Source organism: Solenopsis invicta, chromosome 13 (assembly GCF_016802725.1).
Source record: "Solenopsis invicta isolate M01_SB chromosome 13, UNIL_Sinv_3.0, whole genome shotgun sequence".
Lineage (NCBI taxonomy): Eukaryota > Metazoa > Arthropoda > Insecta > Hymenoptera > Formicidae > Solenopsis > Solenopsis invicta.
This window is the reverse complement of record NC_052676.1, coordinates 776,357-799,667: the sequence shown is the minus strand read 5'-3', so window position 1 is coordinate 799,667 and position 23,311 is coordinate 776,357. Positions and strand designations below refer to the sequence as shown.

The following is a 23,311-nucleotide window of genomic DNA, read 5'->3' as shown; positions in this document are numbered from 1 at the left end:
ACGGAAGCAGCCAGTTTTACGTTCGAATGACTTCCCGTTCTCGGTAAAAGAGATAGAACATAAATGAACCTCTATTTCTGCAAATACCCACGCCGGCCGCCGCGTATATTTATAACACGCATTTCAAGCAAAAACTTTGCTGCGTATAAATACTTTTTTTTATAAGTAGAAATAAGTAGAAATAAAATATGATAAATATATAAATGTATACACTTAATGATACTTTTAATTAGTAATGTAATGAAAACTATATATAGAATAATATATAATAATTATATGAGCAGAATGTAAAAAAAGTATTAACATGATGGATATTATCCCTCACGTGAACAAGAAAATTTCGATAAGTATAAAATTAAAATTAATCTGAAACATTATGTAAGTACATACGGATCTAACTATACAACAATTTTTTTAGTTACTAATAAACAAAAGTGAAAACAACCCTCTTGAAGAAAATTGGTTTACATTTCTAAGCGAGTATTATAATAATGAGAGATATTAAAAATGTTGAATAAATTTTTCTGGTTTTGAAAACACGTATGATTAGCTTTTTCAAAAATGTTAAATTTATTAAAATATTTTCAGCGCTTGTCATATTTTTTTAAATTAAATTTCTGCGTTTTCTTAAATCAAAGTTTATTTTATTTTGTAAACATATTTTTGAGAAATAATATTAATTTTATAGCACAGTATAAGAGTTTTCAATTCTTTGCTTTGTATATAATCAATATTTTACATTGAAACTTAAAACTATTATATTCGTCAAAATGTTTAACAAATTCTAGATTCAAAGTAATGAAATATTTATTGCTTATAGGATGTGACTTATAAAAACGTAACGCATTGCATAATTGGTGGAAAAAAAATATGGCTAGTCTAAAAATAATTAAAAAAAATAATTTATTTAAAAACACAGTATTTTGTTACAAAATTATGTATTTGTTTATTTTCCCGATTTAGAATTTTTCTGCAATCAGAAACTTTAGATATATCATTAAGAAATAAAAATATTCTGACATTATACAATAAACATAAAATGATATCTCTGAACACCGGGATTATAGCATCGGCTTGCAACATAGCCATGACGGCTTCTCGCTCTTATTTTCCGTAAGATTATGATGAAACGCATTTATAACAAACCTAATCATGCAAGTGATTTATATTTTGTGTAATACACGCTTTATATACGTGTAATATAATAAACTATATCATGAGAAAATGATATGTATTCACATATACGTATACATACATATATGTATTATGTACATCCATTTATTTTAAGCGTACATATATTGTAGCAACACATCAATCTCGATAATCTTTCAATCTTTCAACTATTCAGAATCGATTTTTGTTAGACATTAGACTTTCATACTCTGAAAACATACAGAGTTTTATGAAAAAGTAATATGTATTATAATATTTCTGTCTTATTGTTTTGTACAAGTACTTATATATTATGTAACAAATGTAATGAGTGTATAACACGTAAATGAAAAGTAATAAATATAATAAAAAGCACTAAAGATGGCTTTGAGAGAAAAAAAGGATACGACATTTCGTTCAGGCATAATCATACGGCGAAAACATCAGCCCATTGTGCATTATGGAACAGCGAATATGGTGAAGATCCTTACGATCCTTCTTGCTATCAACTTGGCCGGCAAAATAAGTACGGCCGAGATTCGGCTTATTCTGAATAATATATCAAACTTATGAAGCGATTTTGAGGGCGACGTCGCGGCAAATCCTCATATTATAAGGTAGAAAGACGAACGGACGAAATTGCATTTTGGCGGCCCATGTGTCGGAACGATTACACATATTTCGACAGAATCCGATAATCCACAAACGAGAATTTCATGTGACACACGTGCGAAGGAGGAGAGAACAAGAGCGAGGGAGAGAAAGAAAAAAACAAATTATGCTTTAATAAGTGTAAAAAAACATTCTAGGTCCTGTAACAAGAGATAAAGATCCAAAAGATTATAACATCTAAAAATTGAAGACGTCGCTTGCCTCTTTTTTCTTACCCTCTCTTTTCCAAAGTTTCTAAACTCTAAAGAGCTAAACTTCCAGTTATAAAATCCATCTAGGCGAGGTTCCTAGACGGCATCTACCCTTTCCTCATCCTCTTTGTGTCTGGAAGATGAGCTAAGTTCATTAACGTAAATGAGATGATTCTGAAGAGGAGCTACTCATCGCGGAACCAGCCACCCGCGCCTCGAGGGGATCGCCTCAAAGCCTTCTTATCGTAGATTTAACACGTCGTTACGTCCCGTGAATACGCTGTGAATACATGTGCGTAGACGCGAAGCAGATAATTCTGATACAAAACTAATTTTGCGAACCCCTTACGCGCATTAAGCTCACTGGTGACTTCGAGTCTCGCATTTATCCGGGAAACTCCGAATTATGCATTAAAGTAGATTTATTCAGCTTGAAAGCAAGTTGTAATTTCAATTTTTTAAAAATGGTTAAACTGATGGTGGAACTGTAGTTAAATTCGAGTTGAATCCAAATTGTATTATAGTCGTATTTAACTTGAATCAAATTAATTTCACTATTCCAATTTTATAAGTTTTACCTTGAATTTATAATTATTTATACATCAAAATAATTAATTTGATAGCATTAATGATTACATCTACATCATTTCAAGATTTTAAGAAATAAAATGATATAGATAACATAAAATATATATTTCAACATTTAATATGTAAAATTGTAGAATAAAAAAAAACATTTATAAGTACTAACTTTTATTTTGGAAACACTAAACTCTCGTGTCAAAGCTTGTTAATTTAAAATCTTTTGTCGTCAAATTAATTTTATGTGTGTATAATTCCAGTTTCAATATTTCTCGTGTATAGAAAATTCTTTAAAAGATTGACGTACAATATCGCGATTATATATCAAATTCTTGTTTCTGAGAGCATATCTTTCAAACTACGAAAACGAAAAAGTTGGTGCTTTTCGCGATTCGCGGATCAATGAGCACAAACAAGCATCCGGAGTACAAATATCCTTCTCTCTCGATGCTGCTTCACTTCTAGACAGCCATCGACGTGCATATACGGCCAGATTTCAAACAACGGGCGCGATTTGGCGAAAATGAAAGTTTTCGCTTGAAATTCGCCTCGCCCTGGCGGCGCTTCGTTCGAAGATTCATCGGTGATCTAATTTTAGAAAGCGCTTTTCGCGTGTGCGCCGGCTCAGTCCACTCGTAAGATTCGTCGGGACGAAACGAGTTTTCGACATGTGCTTTAGTAAAAGAAAGAACAAAAGTGTGTCCGATTATTCAACGATTGTCGATATCGGACTTTAATTTTTGCAATATTCTTAACTGTCCTATTTTCTCGATGATAACGAGATATGATTGGAATATGGAGTGTAATTACTGAAATTAAATTTATTATTGTTACCAAGAGACATACGTGAATCAGGAATATGTGAAAGGAAGTGAAATTTATTGTTGCCGTGGCAGAGAAATCTTTTGTTGGACATGCGAAAAGGGGTAAAAAATCAGTCTTCAACTATTTTGCGCGACGCGAGAATCTCTAAAAATAGAAATTGTTACAACGCAACAGCGTAACAATTTGTCGCAATTTTAGATACACTTTTGCCGAGGGAAAACTTTTTGCAAAATTCGTCAAATAGAATTTTTTTCGAACGAGAGATACAATGGTGGTATGATAACGGTGCGTGATAACGTGGCGGGATTTTCTCACCTCTTGAAAATCTATCATAAACATCGACGAAAGTAAAAAGAAGTATTAATGATGGATGCGGTGAATTCCTATAAGCTTATCCGCCACAAGCGGTCGGCAAAATAGGATTTGTTGCAATAATCGCTTACACTCGCTCGTCCAATCCTTAATCCCTTAACAACGCCAGAAAATATAAAAATTTGTTAAAAATATTTTATTTTATATTCCATTTTTGTGGAATATAAATAAAGTCGATCTTGCTAAAAAACATGCAAAAATTCCAAAATTAAAAAAAAATATACGTAAAGATTATTTATATTATTATAAAGATAACACATTTGATGCGCTGCTGCCTAAATATAATATGTAGTACATATAATGTGTCATTTCGCTTTATCTTAAAACCTTTGATATATTTGATGAGGAAATATCATAAAAACAAAAAATAATTACTCTAATAAATGTTTTCCTATTTGACGGGCGCGTAAATAGGAGACTAAAAAGTAACATTCATACACGTAGTAGCGACATATCGAGCGCATCAACCGTTATTGTGAGTTCTCACCCTGAGAAGTGCTCGTCGATGCGAAAATGTACAATTCAGCTCTGTTCGTCGAGGAGGCTCCAGTTGTCATCGTCAACGTTAAAAATAACGTTGAGGGCTTTTTACAAGTGTGAAACTTCTAGGGAAAAATTTTTTTCCCGCAAAAATTTCTAGGAAACTCTTATGAATCCTCTTTTTTGGCAACGTCGAGATTACGTCCTAACATACACAATGTTCATTCTAAATAGATTTTCTATGGGTTTATGTAATGTGAAAATGATGGATTATCATTATTAAAAACAATTTACGCCCGACTATTAAAAAACACTTGAAAATTTTTGTTTATAATTACACGTCCAAATAGAAGCCATATAAAATATGTTTTCTTGCTAAATATTTTAATAACAGTATTATTTATTAAAACGGTTGTCAAAATATCAAGTAGTTTTCTAAATGTCCAGGAATTTATAGTGGAAGTATTACGTTAAAAGGTATTCAAAAAACACACTTGGGAACTGGTGTTACAGACTACACCAGCTTGACAGGTAGAGCTGATATGGTCTGAAAATCGTGTGGCGTGTTCAAGTCTTCAAAAGTTTGCCCACCGTAAACGTCACAAATATCGGATTTAGTTGGTTGGTCTCTCCTTCCTTCTCTCCCTCCCCCCTTCTCACTCTCTCTCTCTCTCTCTCTCTCTCTCTCTCTCTCTCTCTTTCTCGCGTCGCCTCTTGCGTTTTCCCAGGTTAGTTTCGAACTCGACGTCATTTATCCGACGTAAATTACGAGACGCTCGCGCGTATATCGCAAAACTGCGAGTAAACTATTATCGCGATACTGGGAAATGAGCACTTCGCCCGTCACGCGATCGAATTTGCGCGAACGCGAACGCTTGTCGCTCGACGTTAACGTGCGACTCGCCGCTTTATGAAGTTTTTACGTCGTCGTTTCGTGCCCATGCAAAGATATCGCGACGTCTTTGCATGCGGAATTTTTCCTTACGCCTTCGTGAAATGTTCCTGGATGAGGAAACATTTTTACGAAATATGTATCGCGAAAAAATTGAAACATCTCTCGAGCTAAGAAAATATTTTGCTGAATTATTTTACACGAATTGAATTCGATCACGCTCTGACTGTTCGTTTAATAATTTCAACCGCGTTGCGGTTGGAGTTTTTGACGGGTAACGTTGTAAGTTGAAAGATCTAAACGCGGCGACGCGCGGCCATGTCCTCCGGAGGCGATATTCTTGGCGGGACAAACAAGGGTGAACGCACGTACCACGTACCAAGAGAGAGCGACGGCTCGCGCGACTGCACGTACTCTTCGCCCCAAATAGAACGCGCCGCCTCGCGTCTGTTGGTAAACGCTCCGCTCTCTCGTGTGTCTCTCGATCGCCATCGCGCACCAGCTCGTTTTCTCCCGGTGCGATTCCTTCGCTTAAATACAGCCAAGGAATGCGTGTCTACTAAAGCAGCCACAAGACGTTTCAAATAAGATAATTGAAAATACCATCGCGCTTGTGCGAGTCCGTAAATATGGATACATTGAACTTCAACTCTTTCGAGTTTAATAGGACAATTACATCACAACTGTTTCGATGTGTTAATCAAATTTTTTATCATTTTCAAAACACGTATAAATTTTAAATCTGGCTCTAAAAAATTAACTTTGATCAGAACAATAAAAAAACAATTCAAACGCAGCGAACCAAATTATACCTTAGTTTTGTCAAATATAAGGCACACAGGTTTATTTAATGGACAAGTTCCAGATGATTAGAAATAATTAAAAATTCAATTAGGTACAGATATCATGTTGAATCTTGCAATAATCTATCACTCGGATAAAATCAAGTAGCATCTTGAAAATTGATCAACAGTTACGAAAATGTGAACTTCGCACGTGTAGAAAAGTAACTCCTCAATCCACGCGAGGACAGGAAGCTACGAAGTGAAAAGTTCCAACGACGGCCGAAAGAGCAGTCGTTCCCTCCGCATCCGGTTCTGACGACAGCCGGAAAAATTATTTTTACTTCAATCGCGAGTGTGTGTGTTTCGTCGCAGTTGTCGCGTGTTGCTCCGACCTCACTCTATTGTGAGCTTCTTAAAGATTACATTCTACAATATTTTTCTACGACTTCTGTGATCATTTTTTCCATATACTTGACAAGACTTTAAAGTGTTACACGGTGTTTTTTTCGTAAAAAAAAAGAAGAAACAATTCGCTGAGTTGTTCCAAAAATTACAATAAATTTGATGATCATTTGGACAGTGTTTTATTTTGGTGACAACTTCTATCTATAGAGCATTGAACTTGGTGTTGCGGAATCAACAAACGCAAGGCAAATGTCCAAAATGTTACGAATAGAATTGGTGGGCCTTCTGTTATTGGCTTGCACGCAAATTCTTACGGAGCATCGCGATTTTCATGATTCGCGGGATCAATACGGTTACCATCAGCGCTTTCATGACCTTCAGGAAAGAATAACGAGGGAAGTTCGCGTCAAGGAGGGTCGATTACGCGGCATGGTGGTCCAACCCAGAACTAATCACAATTTGCAGAAGGTTGACGTATTTCTTGGTAAGTTTTACAGTGTCATTACGTTTAACTATAAAAAATCATCATTTATACACGACGAATCGTAAGGTACTTGAGCCGAATAAGATCCAGTACTAAATAAGGCCCACTTTTAAATTAACCATTTCAAAACGCGCTTTATGTTTGAAATATATGATTAAAAAATCTGTCATAGGAAGTAGATAAAGAGGGACTGGGGAATTAATACCGGTAGCAACACGTTCATTCAGTACAACAAAAACTTGTAACAAAGTGGGTGAATCAGCCGTTTTTATAAAAATTTGTTGTAAATTTAATAAGTATATTATTTTATGATTTATTACAACATATTATAATATTATTCAACTTTTTAACTTTAGAAAAAAACAAATTATAACTCAATTTTTTTTAATAAGTAATATATTTTTTATAAATAATGTATTATTAAATAAGGTCCACTTATATATTTATTGTTATGGCCATTGTCATTTGTTTATTACGTATGTAGCTTGCAATGGAGAATACAACGATTTTTAATGACGTTAACTTTCCATAAGCTAAAATTGCACTCAGGCAGCCAGAATTTCTTAAAATTAAAATATTAATTATAGACAAAATTAAAAATAATTGTGATGTTTCACAATAAAATAGATTCTAAAGAATTTCGTGTTTGTGATTAATAAAATTTTAAAAGTGAGTTGGAAAATAATGTTTAATTTCTTTGTTATTTTCAATTTATTTTTAATTCGGGCCTTATTAAAAACACAAGAATTCAATAAGGCTCAATGTCAGAGTTTAAAAAAATTTCTTTTTTGTTTATTTAAAAATATTTTATATAAAAGATAATTTTATTTTAGTGAATGATTGAAATAAACATTTTATTCTCATTTAGTTTATTTCAATATCTTTGTAAATAGAATTTATAATAAATAAAATAAGTTAGGTGGGCCTTATTCGGCTCAGGTACCTTAGTTTAATAAATATAAAAAAAATGCTCCATAAGACCCTTATTTCTCATGCAAAGGAGTCCTTTCCCTTTGCGTTACATTTAATGTTAAAAATGATTACTGATCTCGTCTTTGAAAAAAGGAAAATAAGCGCGTAAAAAATAAGCGGAACCGCTTGTATATCGATACATTTAATTCACTGGAGATGCCAAGCCGGTTGATGCAAAGCTGTCGTTTCATATGCAACCTACTACAACGGTATCTCGATAACGTTCGATACTCCGAGGAAACTCGGCTCCGGTCAGTGAGCAAAAGTTTCCTGGCAGCTGCATATCCGCGCTTTGAGAGTCCCGATACGTCAAAGGATCCAAAACGAGAAGCGCGCGCCCGCGCCCGCGCGTCCATGTATTTCGGGAACAGATATTACTGCCGTCACCGCACACATCTTTCCCCTCCGGGTGCTTTCTCCGTCTTCGCTCCGACTTGCGCTGCGCGTCCGTCAACTCGCACCGCCACGCGTGCATCACTTCGTTGAATTGCATCCGCGCGCGTGCATCACTTCGTATTCCCATAGTCGAGTACATACACATCGCTTATTCTCACCGAGGTTCATCCACACGTTTCACTCATTTCTCGCTTAAAATCCGATAATCTAAAGATTATCTAATTGAATTAAAAAGAGCACCGACGGGAATCGACTACGAAATTTGAATCGATTTAAGTCGCGGTCAAATTTTAATCGAAATTAATGTGTAATTGTTTTAAATTAAATTAATTAAAATTTAATCACAATTTAATTTCAGCCGATATTCGGAGAAGCAATTTTCAGCTTAATTAGAAACAAAGTTAGCATCGGTGACGTAAAATACGTTTAACGCTAGTAATAATAATCCCGCGAATAGTTAATTTCTTCAAACACATTTGTCTTGTGATAGAAATGTCAGTTAGTGTATTAGTTTAGTATTACGCTGTAAATCTAAGGACTAGGATGCAAGGCAGCCCTCCCCTGTGTTTTAGGAGTTCCTTACGCGGAGCCTCCCGTGGGATCCTTCAGATTTTCTCCGCCTCGCTCACCACAACCGTGGAGAGGGGTGCGGCAGTCGCAGGAATTCGCCCCAGTTTGCCCGCAAGTCTTGCCAAATCTTCAAGAGGAAGTAAAGCCAGGCAGGTACGAGTATCTGGAAAGACACTTGCCGTACCTGAGAAACCAGAACGAGGACTGTTTGTATCTCAACATCTACGCTCCTCATCAAGCTGAGGGTGAGTGCGAGTAGTTTACGGATTGCCACGAAAGTTGTCCGCATTGATACTAGGTTCGAAGTCAGATTCAATCTATTCTATCAGATCCGAAGTGACATTCATTCATCTATTTCTGACACGCTGTTAAAGCTAAAATTGCGATTTAGCCAAACCTTTCTAACTTTAGCTGAAACTATACTATTTTGAGATGCAGGAAATGTAAAAGATGCAAAGCTAATTTAATAAACCGTTTCCGATAGCTTGGCGCTTCATTAAAGTTAGAAATAATAAAATGTCCCATGCTCAACGACTTATCGAGAGAAAATGGAAAAGTTTTTGTTCACATAACACGAAACACAAAAGAAATAACCGAGGTACGTAATTTACGAACGCGATGATCCTCATATTTGAAGCGCGGACGAGCCGCAGGCAAAATAATCCCTTCTACAAAATATCTGGCGATGAAAATATCTGGCGCCGAAATGAAACTTTCCTCGGATTTTCCTCGCTACAGCAAACGAAGCATGGTACATCCGACTCGGTGGAAAAAAAGGTAGGATCGGATCTACCGTCCCATCTCGCGCGGGCTCGCGATTATGCGGGTGCATTCGACTCTGCAACGAGCTTTTCCGCACGGTCAACTGCGTAAAACAGCTGCCATCGATTTACGCGACCGATGCGGCTCGGCGTGGCGCGGTGTGGCGCGGTGTGGCGCGGCGCGGCGTCACGGTGGAAGGAACGGTCATGTTGAGTTCTGCTTTCGCGTTATAAATTCATTCGTTGCGTCCGTATATATTCATTCCGCTAGTCGGGTCCGCGCGATCGCCAGAGTTGCGCTCCTGCCCCCCTCCCCCTCCCCTTTCCCCACGTCAATGTGCGTATTCACCATTTTACAATACCGTTGGTCTGAGTGGGTTAAAACTCGCGTCGCCGAGCCATTTACTAGCGTATGGAAATATCTGCAAGAATTCCAAATCGAATTGACCGGCGGGGCTTTCGGCGTACCTGCTACGATCACTCGCAAAACCGCACCACATCGCGCCACGTCAGCCCGTTTGTTTCACGCCACGATACATCCGCCATGAGCCGAACATTTTTTTTTATTGCATTTTCGTGACGGAATGTGATTTGGAATCAAAATTCCATCTTTCGCATCCATTGTAGATTTTCCTCACACGTTTCACGTATGTTATCGAAATCAGCAAAAAAAAAAAAAAAAATTTTTCTTTCACGCAGAGAAAAATCGATGCTACTCATTTTTCTTTCTCACGAGGTAAACAGCTTCGAAATTTCTTATCAAGTCAAATAGTTTAAACTAAAATTAGGGAGAGAGAAGACTTTGCCAAATCGTAATCATAGATTTCTCACGTTCTATTTAACTTTCGCGTTGAAATTATTTTAGGTGTAATTGATCAATGTACACGTGTATTATATACTTCGCCCGCGAACTGTCTCTTGCAAGAGTGTGGAGTATCTCTTTTATCCATGTCCTCCTTCTAATGTGGAAATGGGTTAATCTTTCTACCAGTATCTGAAGAGCATTTCTTATCTCCTCAGATAAACACGATAAGCAGCATTGGATTACCTCTCAGCGTTTTCTCGGTAGGCATTAACCCGTTAAAGCAAGCTCGGTTCAAGGCTACCGTAATTCTTGCAATTGTCGCAGTCTTGCTATTTTGCAAGATGAAAATTACGAGACGTCATTTTCATGAAGGCAAAAAATTATGCAATTATAATTTACATTATAACTTTTTGATGTGTTTTAAAATGAAAGGTTTGTATTATATATTTTTCGAGTGTTACAAATCATTATTCCCGCGAGTCTTTTAACTTTTCAGTTGAAAAAAAATATTCATTGTGACAATTACATTTCCTAGTAGACAGAACAATTGGAGCAATCCGGCACATTAAAGTCGTCATGTTTCTTCTCTCACGGAGCGATGCGAATGTCCGTTGGAAATTTGGTAGACGTTTTAATTTTGTTTCTATCTCAACGAGCTTAACTCATTAACGAACGCATTAAGGGAGAAGCCGCAAACACGGAATTACTATTACGCGTCGCGGAATTACCATTCTACGAAAGATACGTTGGATTTGGGACAAAACGTGCGTTGATGACTACCTTCCTCGGTGAAACTCTGCTTTGGAGTTGAGTGAAGCTGAAGAGGGAAACGTGTGCACGAGTAGTACTCGAGAAAGTCGCCAGAGCCAACATGGCCTTTGTACCGCCTTGTCGTTCTACGCTTCCAACGAGACCAATTTCTCTTCCATCGTGCTTTATCTAAGGAAGGAAAGAGCATGAAAAGTGGGCAGGCGGAAGGTACATGTACCTGTAGTACTTTGTGCTTAATGCCCCACCAAAATACGTATAATTATATTGATTCGCGCTTTCATATATACGTGCTTCACTTCCGAATGTGAAGTGATTCTCGCATGTTAATTTTACCTAAGCTCTCCTCTCTGCCTCTGCCTCTGCCTCTGCTATTCACAAACGTACTTTACAAATATATAATCACGTTATTAGGTTGGAACAAATCTGTTTTACTATCATTGAAATAAAGAATAAAACAAAACAAAACAATTGGTCAATTAAATCATTATGAAGCACTAATTAGTTTCACTTCACTTTAATCAACATATTTTAATTAACTACGTAAATTGTCGAGATGTTTATGTGGGAAAACCGAAACAACTAAATAAACTTTTCGTTTATGTAGTTGTTTTGGAACCTGGATGAGTTTTATATAGTTTTCTCATAATTAAAGCATGTTTGAGAGCATGAATATTCCTACGAATCGGGATACGAAAGTAAACAAAAGTTATTTATTCTGCGAACGCTATATGAATTTGCCTTCCGGGGGAGCGAATCGTTAGAAGGAATTCTTATGATGTCTCTTTGAATCCAAATTAATGGAAGGCAAACTTTCAAACCTCTGAAACGACAAGTAATGTTTAATTCTTTCAGAGTTGCTTTTCGTCTATTATAAATCCCGATATAGATCAAATGTCAATGGAATTCGACGGCGAATTTACTATTCTCTGTTTCGTCATGTAAAGATAATCCTGGTTCCTTCAAATTCCTGCTTGTCCGCGATTCCGATCCTCTTTGGATTGTCTGCTCGCAGATTTGAATCTGAATATCGAGGTGAGAAAGCTAGCATTTGAGATTCTCCTTACGGTCGACGCATATTCGGTACGTCGCCATATTGCTTCCCTCCGCCTCTGTAAATCTCACCCTCCGGCGAGATTTATTCGACTGTGCACCGTAGATCGAGCATTAATGAATTTTCCGATATTTTGCAGCGCCGCAGGGGTTGCGATCGCTGAAAGCCAACCCCCCTCCTTCTACTTCGTATTTTTCGCCTTCGTTCCCACCCTTTCTCGCTCATACATACTCGCCCCCCCCCCCCCCTCTCTCTCTCTCTCTCTCTGTCTCATGTATATACATGAGTTGCAGAATCTTGAGAAATGAGGGAGAAAACGTGATATTATAAAACTGTGCATAACCGTCATTGAATAATTATAAAATAGTTGTGATAAATACAAAACGTGCTTGTCTATTGTGAAATTCAACTCAATATCTACAACTAACTTTTTGTTCCCAACTCGACTATTTCTTCGAGTTATTTATTATGACATGTACACATTTTATAAAAAAATATCATCTACCTAAAAAATATCTCATTTTCTTTGGAAAAAGAATTGTCATGTTTGCATACTTATAAAGTTCCGATATTTAAGATAGTAAACGTATCTTGTTTATATGCAAAGCAACTCCTTTAACCCGCGGCCGCAGGGTACCGATTTATTCGCAGTCTCGGGACATCTTTCATCACTAGACCTCGATTTTTCGCATGTTCGCCACCCGAAATGCACCGGGAATAAGTTTTGTTTACCAGCCGCGCCGCGAGCGGTTTCAAATTAAAACGTCGGAGCGGCCGCGTGGGACCGATTTTTTCGCCTCTCGCGATGAAGGTACTATAAATCCGGGAATAACACCCGGGTGGTCGCTCGATGACGCTACTCCGCGTTTACGAACGCCAAAGAGGAGGGGAGAATAAATGAGGAATGATTAGCATCGTACAGAGCTATGAATGTTGAAAGACATTGAACGTTATCACTTGAAGCTAAAGTTATTACAAATTGGAAATCATACATCTTTAATATCTTAAATCGAGATTTGTTGACATCTGCTGCTACATTGGCAGCAAAAATTAAGTTTTTCTTGGAAATAATTTAATCTTCTTTTATTTATTAAGATTAAATATGTCAAATATTATGAGAATTACGTGTATCGCAAGTATCTCGTAAATCTACGAAATCAAGACTTTTAGCTTCATTGATCGAGAATCCGCGTAGCCGAGATTCCAAGTGTAAGAAGCCTGCAGAATCTCAAGCTCGCCGAAAACATGTAACAAAGATGGCAGGAACTCTTAATCGATTCAAAGGAGTCGGCGACCGCTCATACGATCTGTTTTCCTTTATACTTTTCTTTATACCAAGTTAAATTTTTCTTTTTTTCTTGAAACTATAGAGAAAGAGAGAAAGAGAGAGAGAGAGAGAGAGAGAGAGAGAGAGAGACGCTATTGAAACACGCTTAATATTAACCCTGTTCAACTCTGTTAACTCCCGAGATGATGCTAAACATTCCTCGATGTCTTCATCATTTTGATCAATATTATTATAAAAGTTTCAAAGTTTATTTGATAAAATATTTGTTAATATACGTCGTTGCTTCATTAGGAAACTTCGCTAAATAAGATCTCGAGATCTCAGGAAAAAAGTCTACCAGTGACAATCGACGTTCTCGAAAAAAGTTCGGATCACTGGGAAGTTCGACCCGTTAGCAACGTTGCGAGTAACGCTCCAAAGAAATTGGCTTTGTTACGTCAGAAAGCGAAACCGTGCGTTTCCGTCATGTTCTCGAGTTTCGTGAAATACATGCTCGTCTTCCTCAAAGGCTGCGTCTAATGGCTCGTGTCGCAAAAGTTGCCCCAGTCAGTCTCTTCGTCTCTTTATTGCTACTTCCGTTTAACCGGCATCGCATTACATACATCATTTATTTATATAGGGCGGAGAGACGGATAAGAATTCAAAATGCGTGGAGATTTGTATCAAAGTGTATCAACTCAACGTAAGAGATACAGTAGAATGGAGTAAGAAAAAGTAATAATTGTAAAAATCATGAAATAAGATTCATCATCGTATCTCAAATTATTTTAATGACAATCGCTTTTATTTTCAAAATGCTTCGATTTTGAATATCATGAGAAATATCATGCTTTATATAAAAATCCATAAATCCTTCCTCTGAGGTGTCTTTAATATAGGAACTCTTCAGGATTGGCTTATTCGCATTCCGGAGCTTTTAGAAACTGCGTTTCTTGGATGTTAACTGCATCGAATACTGAATGTTTTGAATATAAAGTGTCTTGGATACAAAATGCGTTCAGTTCTGCGTTAATTCCTCCCTTCCCCCCAGAAAATTTCATTCAAAGGAATAAACGTCTGTTAAACTCACTAAACTATTTTAATGTAAGTAATTAATATCTATCATCTGCTTTTACCGCTTTCGTTATCTCAAAGTCCTATTAAAACCACGCAAGTAGATCGGCGGCAGTCGACAACTCTTTCAATACACGAGGAACAAGAATCCGACTTACCGGCAACAACAATGACGAGAAACAGCGGAAAGTATCGTCTGAAGCGAAAGTTGCAGCCGTCGCAACGAGCACGCCGTTTATTTTAAGTTCTTTCAAACTCTGCGCCGAAAGAAAACGGCGACCGCGCGAGTTGAAAGAGCACTGGACGATGAAGGGGAGATATAAAGGGAGAAGAAGGAAAACGAAAGAAAAGTCGACCAAAGAACGAGAGAACGAGAGAACAAGAGAGAAAGAGAGAGGGGGAGAGAGAGAAAGAAGGGAGAGGTATCGCACTGAAAATAGAAGAAAACGAAGAAATTGTAGTCTCTCCAAACCATTAGACAAATTTTATATATAGCATTGAGAAACTCGTTTGTTTTTGCCACACCTTGGTTATCGCTTTTCACCCCGGAGCAATAATCGACATTTCGACACGTTTCGAAACGAAAACATTATCTTTTTCTTTCTTTTCATACGCAATAATTGAACAACTATCATCGTTGGACGAAGAAAGTTCCTTCGTGGAAACAAATAATTCTTTCTAGCCACTGGATTGTTCCCAAAGGAAGAAACTTTTCATATCTGGCAATAAATGTAAAAACTATCTAATAACCAGGCTTGCGATTCTTCATGCCTGCACGAAGGCCATAGATGTACAATCTCAATTATAACAATCAATCGTGATCCGATCATTCGTTAAGTTTTCTTTCTTTGCTTCGTATCTTCATGGATCCCGGTTTCTAAATGTCTCAAGTAAACATGACAAACGTAAAAATCAGTTGGCGATTCGCAACAAGTAATCCACAAATCCTAACTCAGCTCTTTGATTCGTGTGACCTGAGTATAATGGGATCTCGACTGAGTAGTTCATTAACACATGGATCACGTTCGATTCCTTCCACGTTCTCGCCGGTATCTGGGCAGCGTGAAACCGCGGCTAAACATAATCGGCTGAATAGACGGATATTCATGCGGGTCACCGAAGGGTCTTGAACGAGGGTTGAGGGGATAGCGGCGTGATTCGAGACTTACATAATGATGAACCGAAATCCGTGGCATGCACGGCCGATATGTTACTGTCCGCTTCGATGGCGTCTGGTCGCCAGTATCTAGTAGATAGGGGATGAGCAAGCGGCGCATGGCGCACCGCTTTCCTTCCATATTAAGTGGCTAACCCGCGGCTTGCACGATGCCGTAAGGCATTTGCGAGTGACTTCGCCGGATGCTCACGAGAGGACTCGGTGGCGGTAGAAAGCTCCGACTCGATTACTGTCGACTGTTAATATCGGAAGTCCACTCCATATGGTCCACTTTTCAGAACAATTAATAGAAGAAGACCGAGGAGGAACCAAAAGGAATGAAGAAGAGGGAAGAGAAATAGAGCGAAAAATCTTTTTTTTTTCAACAGAATTCGTAAACGCGCTAACGAGGAACTTGGCCAAGTAGCAAACTTTGATGAGATAAAGTTAGCATTTACTAGCCGACGACTGGAGAGAAAAAAATATAAAATTAAAACCGCTATTTATGAAAGATGAACTTGTTGACTTTTCCTTGTTTGACAAACATTCGGAATATAAAAGTTATTTTATTACACGAATGTTTTACGTTAATAACAGGAGCAACAAATAATTGGATTTATACACGTAAGAATAATAATATTATAATCCATTTTGAAATGATTGCAATATATACGTAGTTAGATTTATATTTGTTACAATTTCCATTCAAAGCGATAGAGTTTGTTAGATATCAAGGAAGTTAATTGGAACGATTGTAATGATTTTGCTTGTTAGAGGTATTAGAGCATTTAATTGGACGAGTTTCTAGAAACGGCTGAAGTCGTTTATGACGCTAATAAATAGAAGTGATTCGTCGGCGATAATCACGGATTACAGAAAAACACTTCATGGGTCACCGCGTCATTTGTCGAGATTTACTTCCACGTTACCTACAGTTCGCAAATATTTATTGCTCGCTATTAATCGGAAATTAATTTTTCGTAATAATTGGAAAATTCCAATTCCTTTAATCTTAAATTAGATTTCGATTCATTAGGCATTTTCAATACTTGCAAGATTTTCAATACTTTTATTCTTTACTGCCATGTCTTTGCATTCCGCGCTCGGAATTTCTTCTTTACGCTATTTCCACGTTATTTCAAACTTTCCTTTTTTTGCGCTATTTTTATTTGCGTTCTACAATCATTTTATGCATGTTTATTGAAACGGATGACTATCGCAAAGAAACCCAGCTTCATCGATCTTCTCGAAGCGATGCTTCGTTCGCGGAGGAAACGTCTTCGACTATTTCCGTACGTTTGCACGGGTACGAAAACACGAAGCTACCACCTCCTCCCTCTCGCTCCCGCATCGGTGAGACAAATCGATGCTTCATGAATTTACAGCGGATGAGTCGTTCGGTCGTTTCATGAAATAGCGCGTTACAAACCGACCCCCATCGATTCGCTGCGATTTGTAAACCATCGGTCGCTTCACTCCCTTGTCCTACAACCCTCGCCCCTCCCTTCCACGGTTCCATTCGTCCGCCGCGCCGCGCGCTGCGCACCGCAAGAAGACGCAGCTGCTAAGTTTTCGTCCAACAAGATAAGCGAAGCAATTGTAGCAGGAGATGTCCTGGGCGGAGTCGTTCTTCCCCAAAATGGATTTCTGTGAATCGCTAATATGCTGAGAAAGATTTAATGGAATTTCCCGACTTTAGAAGAGAGTTCGCAAAATACCGCAATGTCCCGAAAGATGTATTACGCTGGCAAGAAGTACGCCAGCATTTTGTAGCCGCCTTTTCTCGTGGAACACTTATTCTAAACTTGAATATCCACATTTTTCAAGATACGATTAGGCTTATAGTCTAGTTTCTCGCACGAGTTTAAAACTTTTCAACTTAAAATATTGAACGCTTAAATTTCAGAATATATGATTCTTTGAATTTCTACATTTTGACATTTTTACTACTTTCCAAATGGCTTTCATTTTTCTAGATCGTGTTTATACGTGTGCTCTAAAAATGTACCGCTGTTCTCTATTATTTAAAAAGCAGAATTGTACGCGAAAATACTTTTACAATTCTTTACTTCTCCTTCCTTTTACATTTACATATATTACTAATTGATCGCGTACTAAGTTAAGTTATCGGAGACTCAAATATATTTAAGGATTTACTTCGATACGACTCATGTTCTTTCGTAGGATTAACATAACCGATTAGCATTATGCAAGTTTTGGCAGACTCGCAAGCTCACCTACGCGTTATTTTACGGTGGCTTTTGCCTTTGACTGACAATAAAGCTAGCTCTCAGCTCACTGGCAGCGCAAAGCCACCCTTCACGCATCAGCATAATGGAAAAGTTATCGGAACGCTTTAGAACGGATCTTGAAAGTTACGGTAACAAATTCGCGAACGTTAACTTATCGGCTTCCTCTTTAGATGTCCTCGAAACTAATAATGTATGATGATATTATCAGTTTTCATATCGAGAGAGAAAAGTCGATAAGCGAAAAATGCTTACTGACGCTGAAACTGCGCGAGTACGACTGTATTCAATATCGCAATCTCAATTTCTGATTGAGTGTATCTGATTTCACGTCATTTTCGAAGGAATTATATAAACGAGTATATAAACGAATTCACAAAGTTATTTTGTAATTGTACGTTTATCGAAAGACGATCGAGTGAATTATTAAATATCTTACTCGATTAGAGAAATATTGTATTAAAATATGAATTACTGGAAATGCAAAATTGTCAGCTGGCGTATTTATGACGTTATTATTGAATTATCTTAGGCGGATTTCATACTGCTTATTTTATACGGACTATTTTATCCGATTAACTGTATATGATTTGGTTTGTGCAAATCATTTTATGCGAGTATTATTGAAGGGCATTTCGAAGCGATGAATATGGAATATTGATGTTGGAATTAGCGAGCTCTTTCGCAACCTAATTAATGTGGTGTCTGTTTACCATACTAACCGTGTTTAACGGACACAACATCAACATATTATAGTACAGGAACATATGGGATCGCGCTGCTTTGTAAAGGCAAATTCTTTAAAGCTTTCAATTTGACTTTATTCGCCATTTATTCTGACAATTTCATTAGTTGAAGAAAAATGAAGAGACTGTATTAGCATTTCTATGACCAAGGCGGCAAGGCCGATTCCTAATGAGGTCGGGATAGTTTATCGCGCGAGCACATCGAAAATTATGAACGCAGCCGTAAACGAGGGCCAACACTTTTCTAGTTGCAAGATGGCCGCAATGGGTATCGTGTAACGGGTGCAACTCCCATTAAGCATCTCCAAGCTGCAAGTAGACCGGACTAACGGCGCTCTGCTCGACTTCTTACATTCTAATGAATATAAATATCGCCCTTTCGCTTCGTCTGGGCCAGCCTCCGTACCTCATATAATTGTTTCCGCGGGAGCTCTCAGACTTCCAGATAAAGTTCCTATTATTTTACTAACAGTGCATCCCCCATCGCTTCTCTCCACCAGTCTCTCCAGCGATCCTTCTCTCTTCTCTCCCCCTACCCACCGCTTGGTTTCCGTATCCCACCCCTACGATAGCGGTCGAGAGCTCCGCTCGAAGTAAACTCTGCTCCGCTCGATAAAATCTTTCGCGGCTCTACAAATTTTATTTATCGCATTCTGGAAGTGCTTGTTTAACACGTATGTACGTTCGAAACATATCGCTCGCCAAGAATCGATACGCGTTCTGCGCTTGCCACGCCCCCGCGTTTATTTTGACGAAATTTCTGCGAGTGCAATATATTGCGCTTAAAAGTGGTCAAACTGGATCCCGTCAAAAATCTGCGGGAAATAGTCGAAGAAACTAATGGGAACCTAAAAACGGATCCTAAATATGTTGGATTTTTACAGACAGTATTGGAATTTTTACATCATCTTGTAAATTCTGACGTCATTATTTTGCTGCGTAATTTTGGCTCCGATTTTTAGAATTTCTGCGTCTTGGAATTCTTAATTCGTAGACTTTTTTTGAACTTGGCACTTTGCAACTTTATTCTTCGAATTCCATTTTAGATTTTCAATATCATTTCCGCAATCCATTTCCTTAAATTATTCTGGGATTTTCTTGCATAATTAGAATTTTCTATTAATTACTTTTTACATATTAAAATTCCCTTTTAATTATTGAGAAAATTTAATTAAATTATCTTTGGCATAAAAATTTATTCATTTGCCTTCCACTGCTATTATATACTCGTACGTGTATCAAATAAGAACACTGAGTTGTCGCGAATGTAATTATATTGCCGAGTTTTTATTATAAAGCCATCGTATCAATATTGCAATACGATATCTACAATTGTTGCGATATTGAATGTCAAATGTGAAAAGCTGGTTTTAAGTGACAGCGAGCTAACGGCGGCGTCATTTAATCTGATTCTATTCTTTGTGCTCGATAGCAAAGCGGGCGTTCATATTTCATTCCTTGTAGGAACCAGCGACAACCGGGATGTCATTAAAATATTTATTTCCCGGCCGGAAATAGCTGTTCAACGCAAACATAGCTCGCTGATGCTCACGTTATGCGCGGATACGGACGTGGTTGGCGGACCGCTGTTGATCTCGGCGTATTATCTTCAATTATCTGATGAAAGTGACACAAACCCTTTTCAGTTGACCATGGTTTAAACTTCACTTAACCCGCATTAAATTATGCATTTCAATGTAGATTGTAAACGACGTCCATCTTAATCTTCCGAATGAGTCTCTCCGCTAGGATTACATGCGCGCCAGGATAGCAGGGATTGTCAGAGAGCGAAATTCAGTAGACGAAAATTACAGGCAACGAGGTAGATGAAAATACGGGAGCGATGCTTCATAGATCGCTTTAAGCGGTATTATGATAGCGACGTCGTTGAAGTAATTATCGTCTGGGAGCATAGCTCTTGGGGAGATATTAAAATTATCTATTCGCTATTAAAGACTTTTCGATATCGTGAGATTAATCTGAGAATAGTCACTTGGGATATGTTTTTTTACACCCCTAACGCCGGAAAAATAAAGCTCACTTAATAGCAAAATTTTTTATTCTAATCTAAAATTCATACTATTTTTCGTTCAAAAATTCTAAGACCCTGAATTTGTACGTAAAAAATAAGTTACAACTTTTATTTATAGCACATATATATTACATTAAAACTTGCTGACGTGTAAGAACAATCCAGGAAGTCCATTCAACATTTATAAACTGATTCCCTGAAAATTCTAGGATTTTCCAGGAATTTTTAATCAAAATTCTATCAAAATTTTTATCGAAACTATTTCTTTCCGTTGTACAAGTGAGCTTTATTTCCTTTGATCCTGCGCAGGACATTTAAAGTATAAAAATATAATAGAAAAAATTGATGTCTGACTCACCGACCCGATGCGCAACAAGCGGAGTTATTCAGCCACGAAGCTACGATGATTCTGTAACAGACAAACATAAGATTTAAAAATTAAAAATGCGCTTAAAATAATCAATATTTCAAAAGTTAATTCTTATACACCCAGAGAAAGGTTTCTTTGAATCAAAAAATGTTTGTTTGACTCAAAGAAATTCGTGTACTGCTATACAGTTAAAGAAAAGTTTCTTTGACTCAAATTTTTTGATTGTGCCTTTTATTAGAATTAAAGAAATGGTTTAGTTGTGCAACGGAAATATTTTTTTAAATCAAAAAAATATATTTTTAAAAACCAGAACAACTAAATTATTTCTTACATTTTTATCAGTACATTCTTTGAATTAAACAATTAAGTGTTTAAATTAAATTAATAATTTAAACACATGTATTTAAAAAAAAAATTGATAGAGTTACTTTTTGAAATCAAATAAATTTTTATAATCCTCAAATGTATTTTTACTTTAACTTAAAAAATCAAGTTAAAGAAACGATTTCATCAATTTAAACACAACTTTTTTCTGGGTGTGTATAAAATTTTAAATAAATTTTCTTTCTTTAAGTACTTTTTTTAATTCATTGCAATAAGATGGAATAAAAGGGAGAAAAATTGTTAAATTTATGTAAATAATAAGGAATAATATTTACCCCAAGGTTGCTCCGCTGAGGCCTGATGCCTCTCCCAGGCCTCCTCCTCCTCTCAGTGTCCTCTAGGTTGTCCTCTTCGTCTCGTTGCACACGCGAAACACTCGCGAATAATACTAAATTTGCGCGCGTGGACTTATTATTTATAAAGTTTTTCGCGCGATACTTCGGGTTTATAAAACCCATGATATGAATTCCCATTCAGAGGGATTCCCGTGGATTCAGCACCCCGAGTCGGCACGTAGAACGCACGCGTACCCACCCCCGAACAAGGGTAAGCCCCACGCGGAAGAAAACGAAATCAATGGTATTGAATTCCTACGCCTCTTGTCTCACAAAATCACGTCTAAAATTGACTCGTTCATAGGCCCAGCCAACGGATCATCTTAATCAGTCCCACTGGATCTTATATCCAAGCGGCGTCGACAAGACACTCGGGCAGGACGAGAAAAGAAGGTACTCATTGCCGACGTTTAGCATTTAGACGAATCAGGAAATGAGAGCCAGCCTCTCGTCACAAGCTTAACCTACAAGGCCAGGTTCTGACCAAGTCAGATTAAACGTGATTCACCCAGCTCGAACCCCAGATCCAAAGAATCCAAAAAGGGCATCAAGGATCTAAGAAAGCCTTAGGATGGTGGACGAGAGCAAGAGAAACGCGCGAACCCAAGAGAACTGATCCGATTTTCTAACCGCTTAGGACCGAACCGATCGCCGGAGACAGAGCGTGTAAACTCACACATCCAGACAACCGCGCAACATGCAGACGAACATGTCGTACAAGCGGCTCGGAATTACCTCGTGCACGGGCACTTCGGCATGAAACGTCGCGGTGCGGCGCGCACGCCCACCATACGCAACGCCCCAGTAAGGATATTCACTGCCAAGCAGCGGGGGTGCGATTCCCGGCCCTCGAATTAGGATTCTATCGAATGGGAGTTATGAAAAGTTCATTAGTCCAATACTTAAACGGCACTCCCGGAAAAAAACGCGCGACGCGACGAACCGACTGCGGTTCGTTTATTTTATTATAAGTCGGCGACGATGGGTGATGTCCTCTTCTCGTCACCTTCCACCTTGAAGAATATCTGTAACATACACGATATCCATTGGTTAGTCTACTTTGTACAACACTTCCGACGTTCACAATCGCAAAATACTTAATTATATTACAACGGAAAAATCAAAGCATCATCGTACGCGCGCGAATAAGCTATGAAGCTATTTGACGTTTCAATTTGTGGCCTTTCGTTAATAATTCAAAAACGGAGCCGACAGGTTTAACTTGAAACCACACAGTACAACGTGATTAATAAAGCGGAGTTAATAATTAATTGAAAATTAATAGCCCGATAATCGCTAATTGTAGTACATACTTGCCAAACGGAGAAGGATCACGTTTGGCGAGATAACACACGGAATGGCACGCGCCGCTACCTGCTCGCTCGAGTTTCGAAACGCGAATGATAGCACGGTGACCTTGCGTAAACACATCGCGCTGTACATAAGAGCAACGAACTTCAAGGCCGTGTGTCAGGCAAATTCCTCAAATGTTTAAGGCGTCGTATAGTACGTACTTACGAAACGAAGAACAA

The 23,311-nt window shown here is 37.8% G+C and overlaps 1 protein-coding gene and 1 long non-coding RNA gene across 8 annotated transcripts in view; one reads left to right on the top strand and one right to left on the bottom strand.

The window, feature by feature from the left end:
• The window catches only part of LOC105199594, a 294,478-nt gene that overhangs the window by 239,982 nt on the left and 31,185 nt on the right, over positions 1-23,311 (top strand). For 3 of the 7 annotated variants that reach the window (XM_039456693.1, XM_039456689.1, XM_026137034.2), the window contains exons 1-3: positions 3,211-3,523; positions 6,062-6,840; positions 8,781-9,023. The exons of 1 other annotated variant lie outside the window; for it this stretch is intronic. In XM_039456693.1, the coding sequence (XP_039312627.1) occupies positions 6,606-6,840; positions 8,781-9,023 (478 nt within the window). In that variant the 5' untranslated portion in view covers positions 3,211-3,523; positions 6,062-6,605. Of the gene's footprint in view, positions 1-3,210; positions 6,841-8,780; positions 9,024-23,311 lie in introns of those variants that run through there. 3 more of the 7 variants (XM_039456692.1, XM_039456691.1, XM_039456690.1) reach the window with 3 other exon arrangements.
• The window catches only part of LOC120359388, a 35,996-nt gene continuing 33,714 nt past the window's right edge, over positions 21,030-23,311 (bottom strand). The window contains exons 3-4 of the long non-coding RNA XR_005576160.1: positions 21,720-22,804; positions 21,030-21,099 (exon numbers count right to left, since the gene is read on the bottom strand). This is a non-coding gene — a long non-coding RNA (uncharacterized LOC120359388). The remainder of the gene's footprint in view (positions 21,100-21,719; positions 22,805-23,311) is intronic.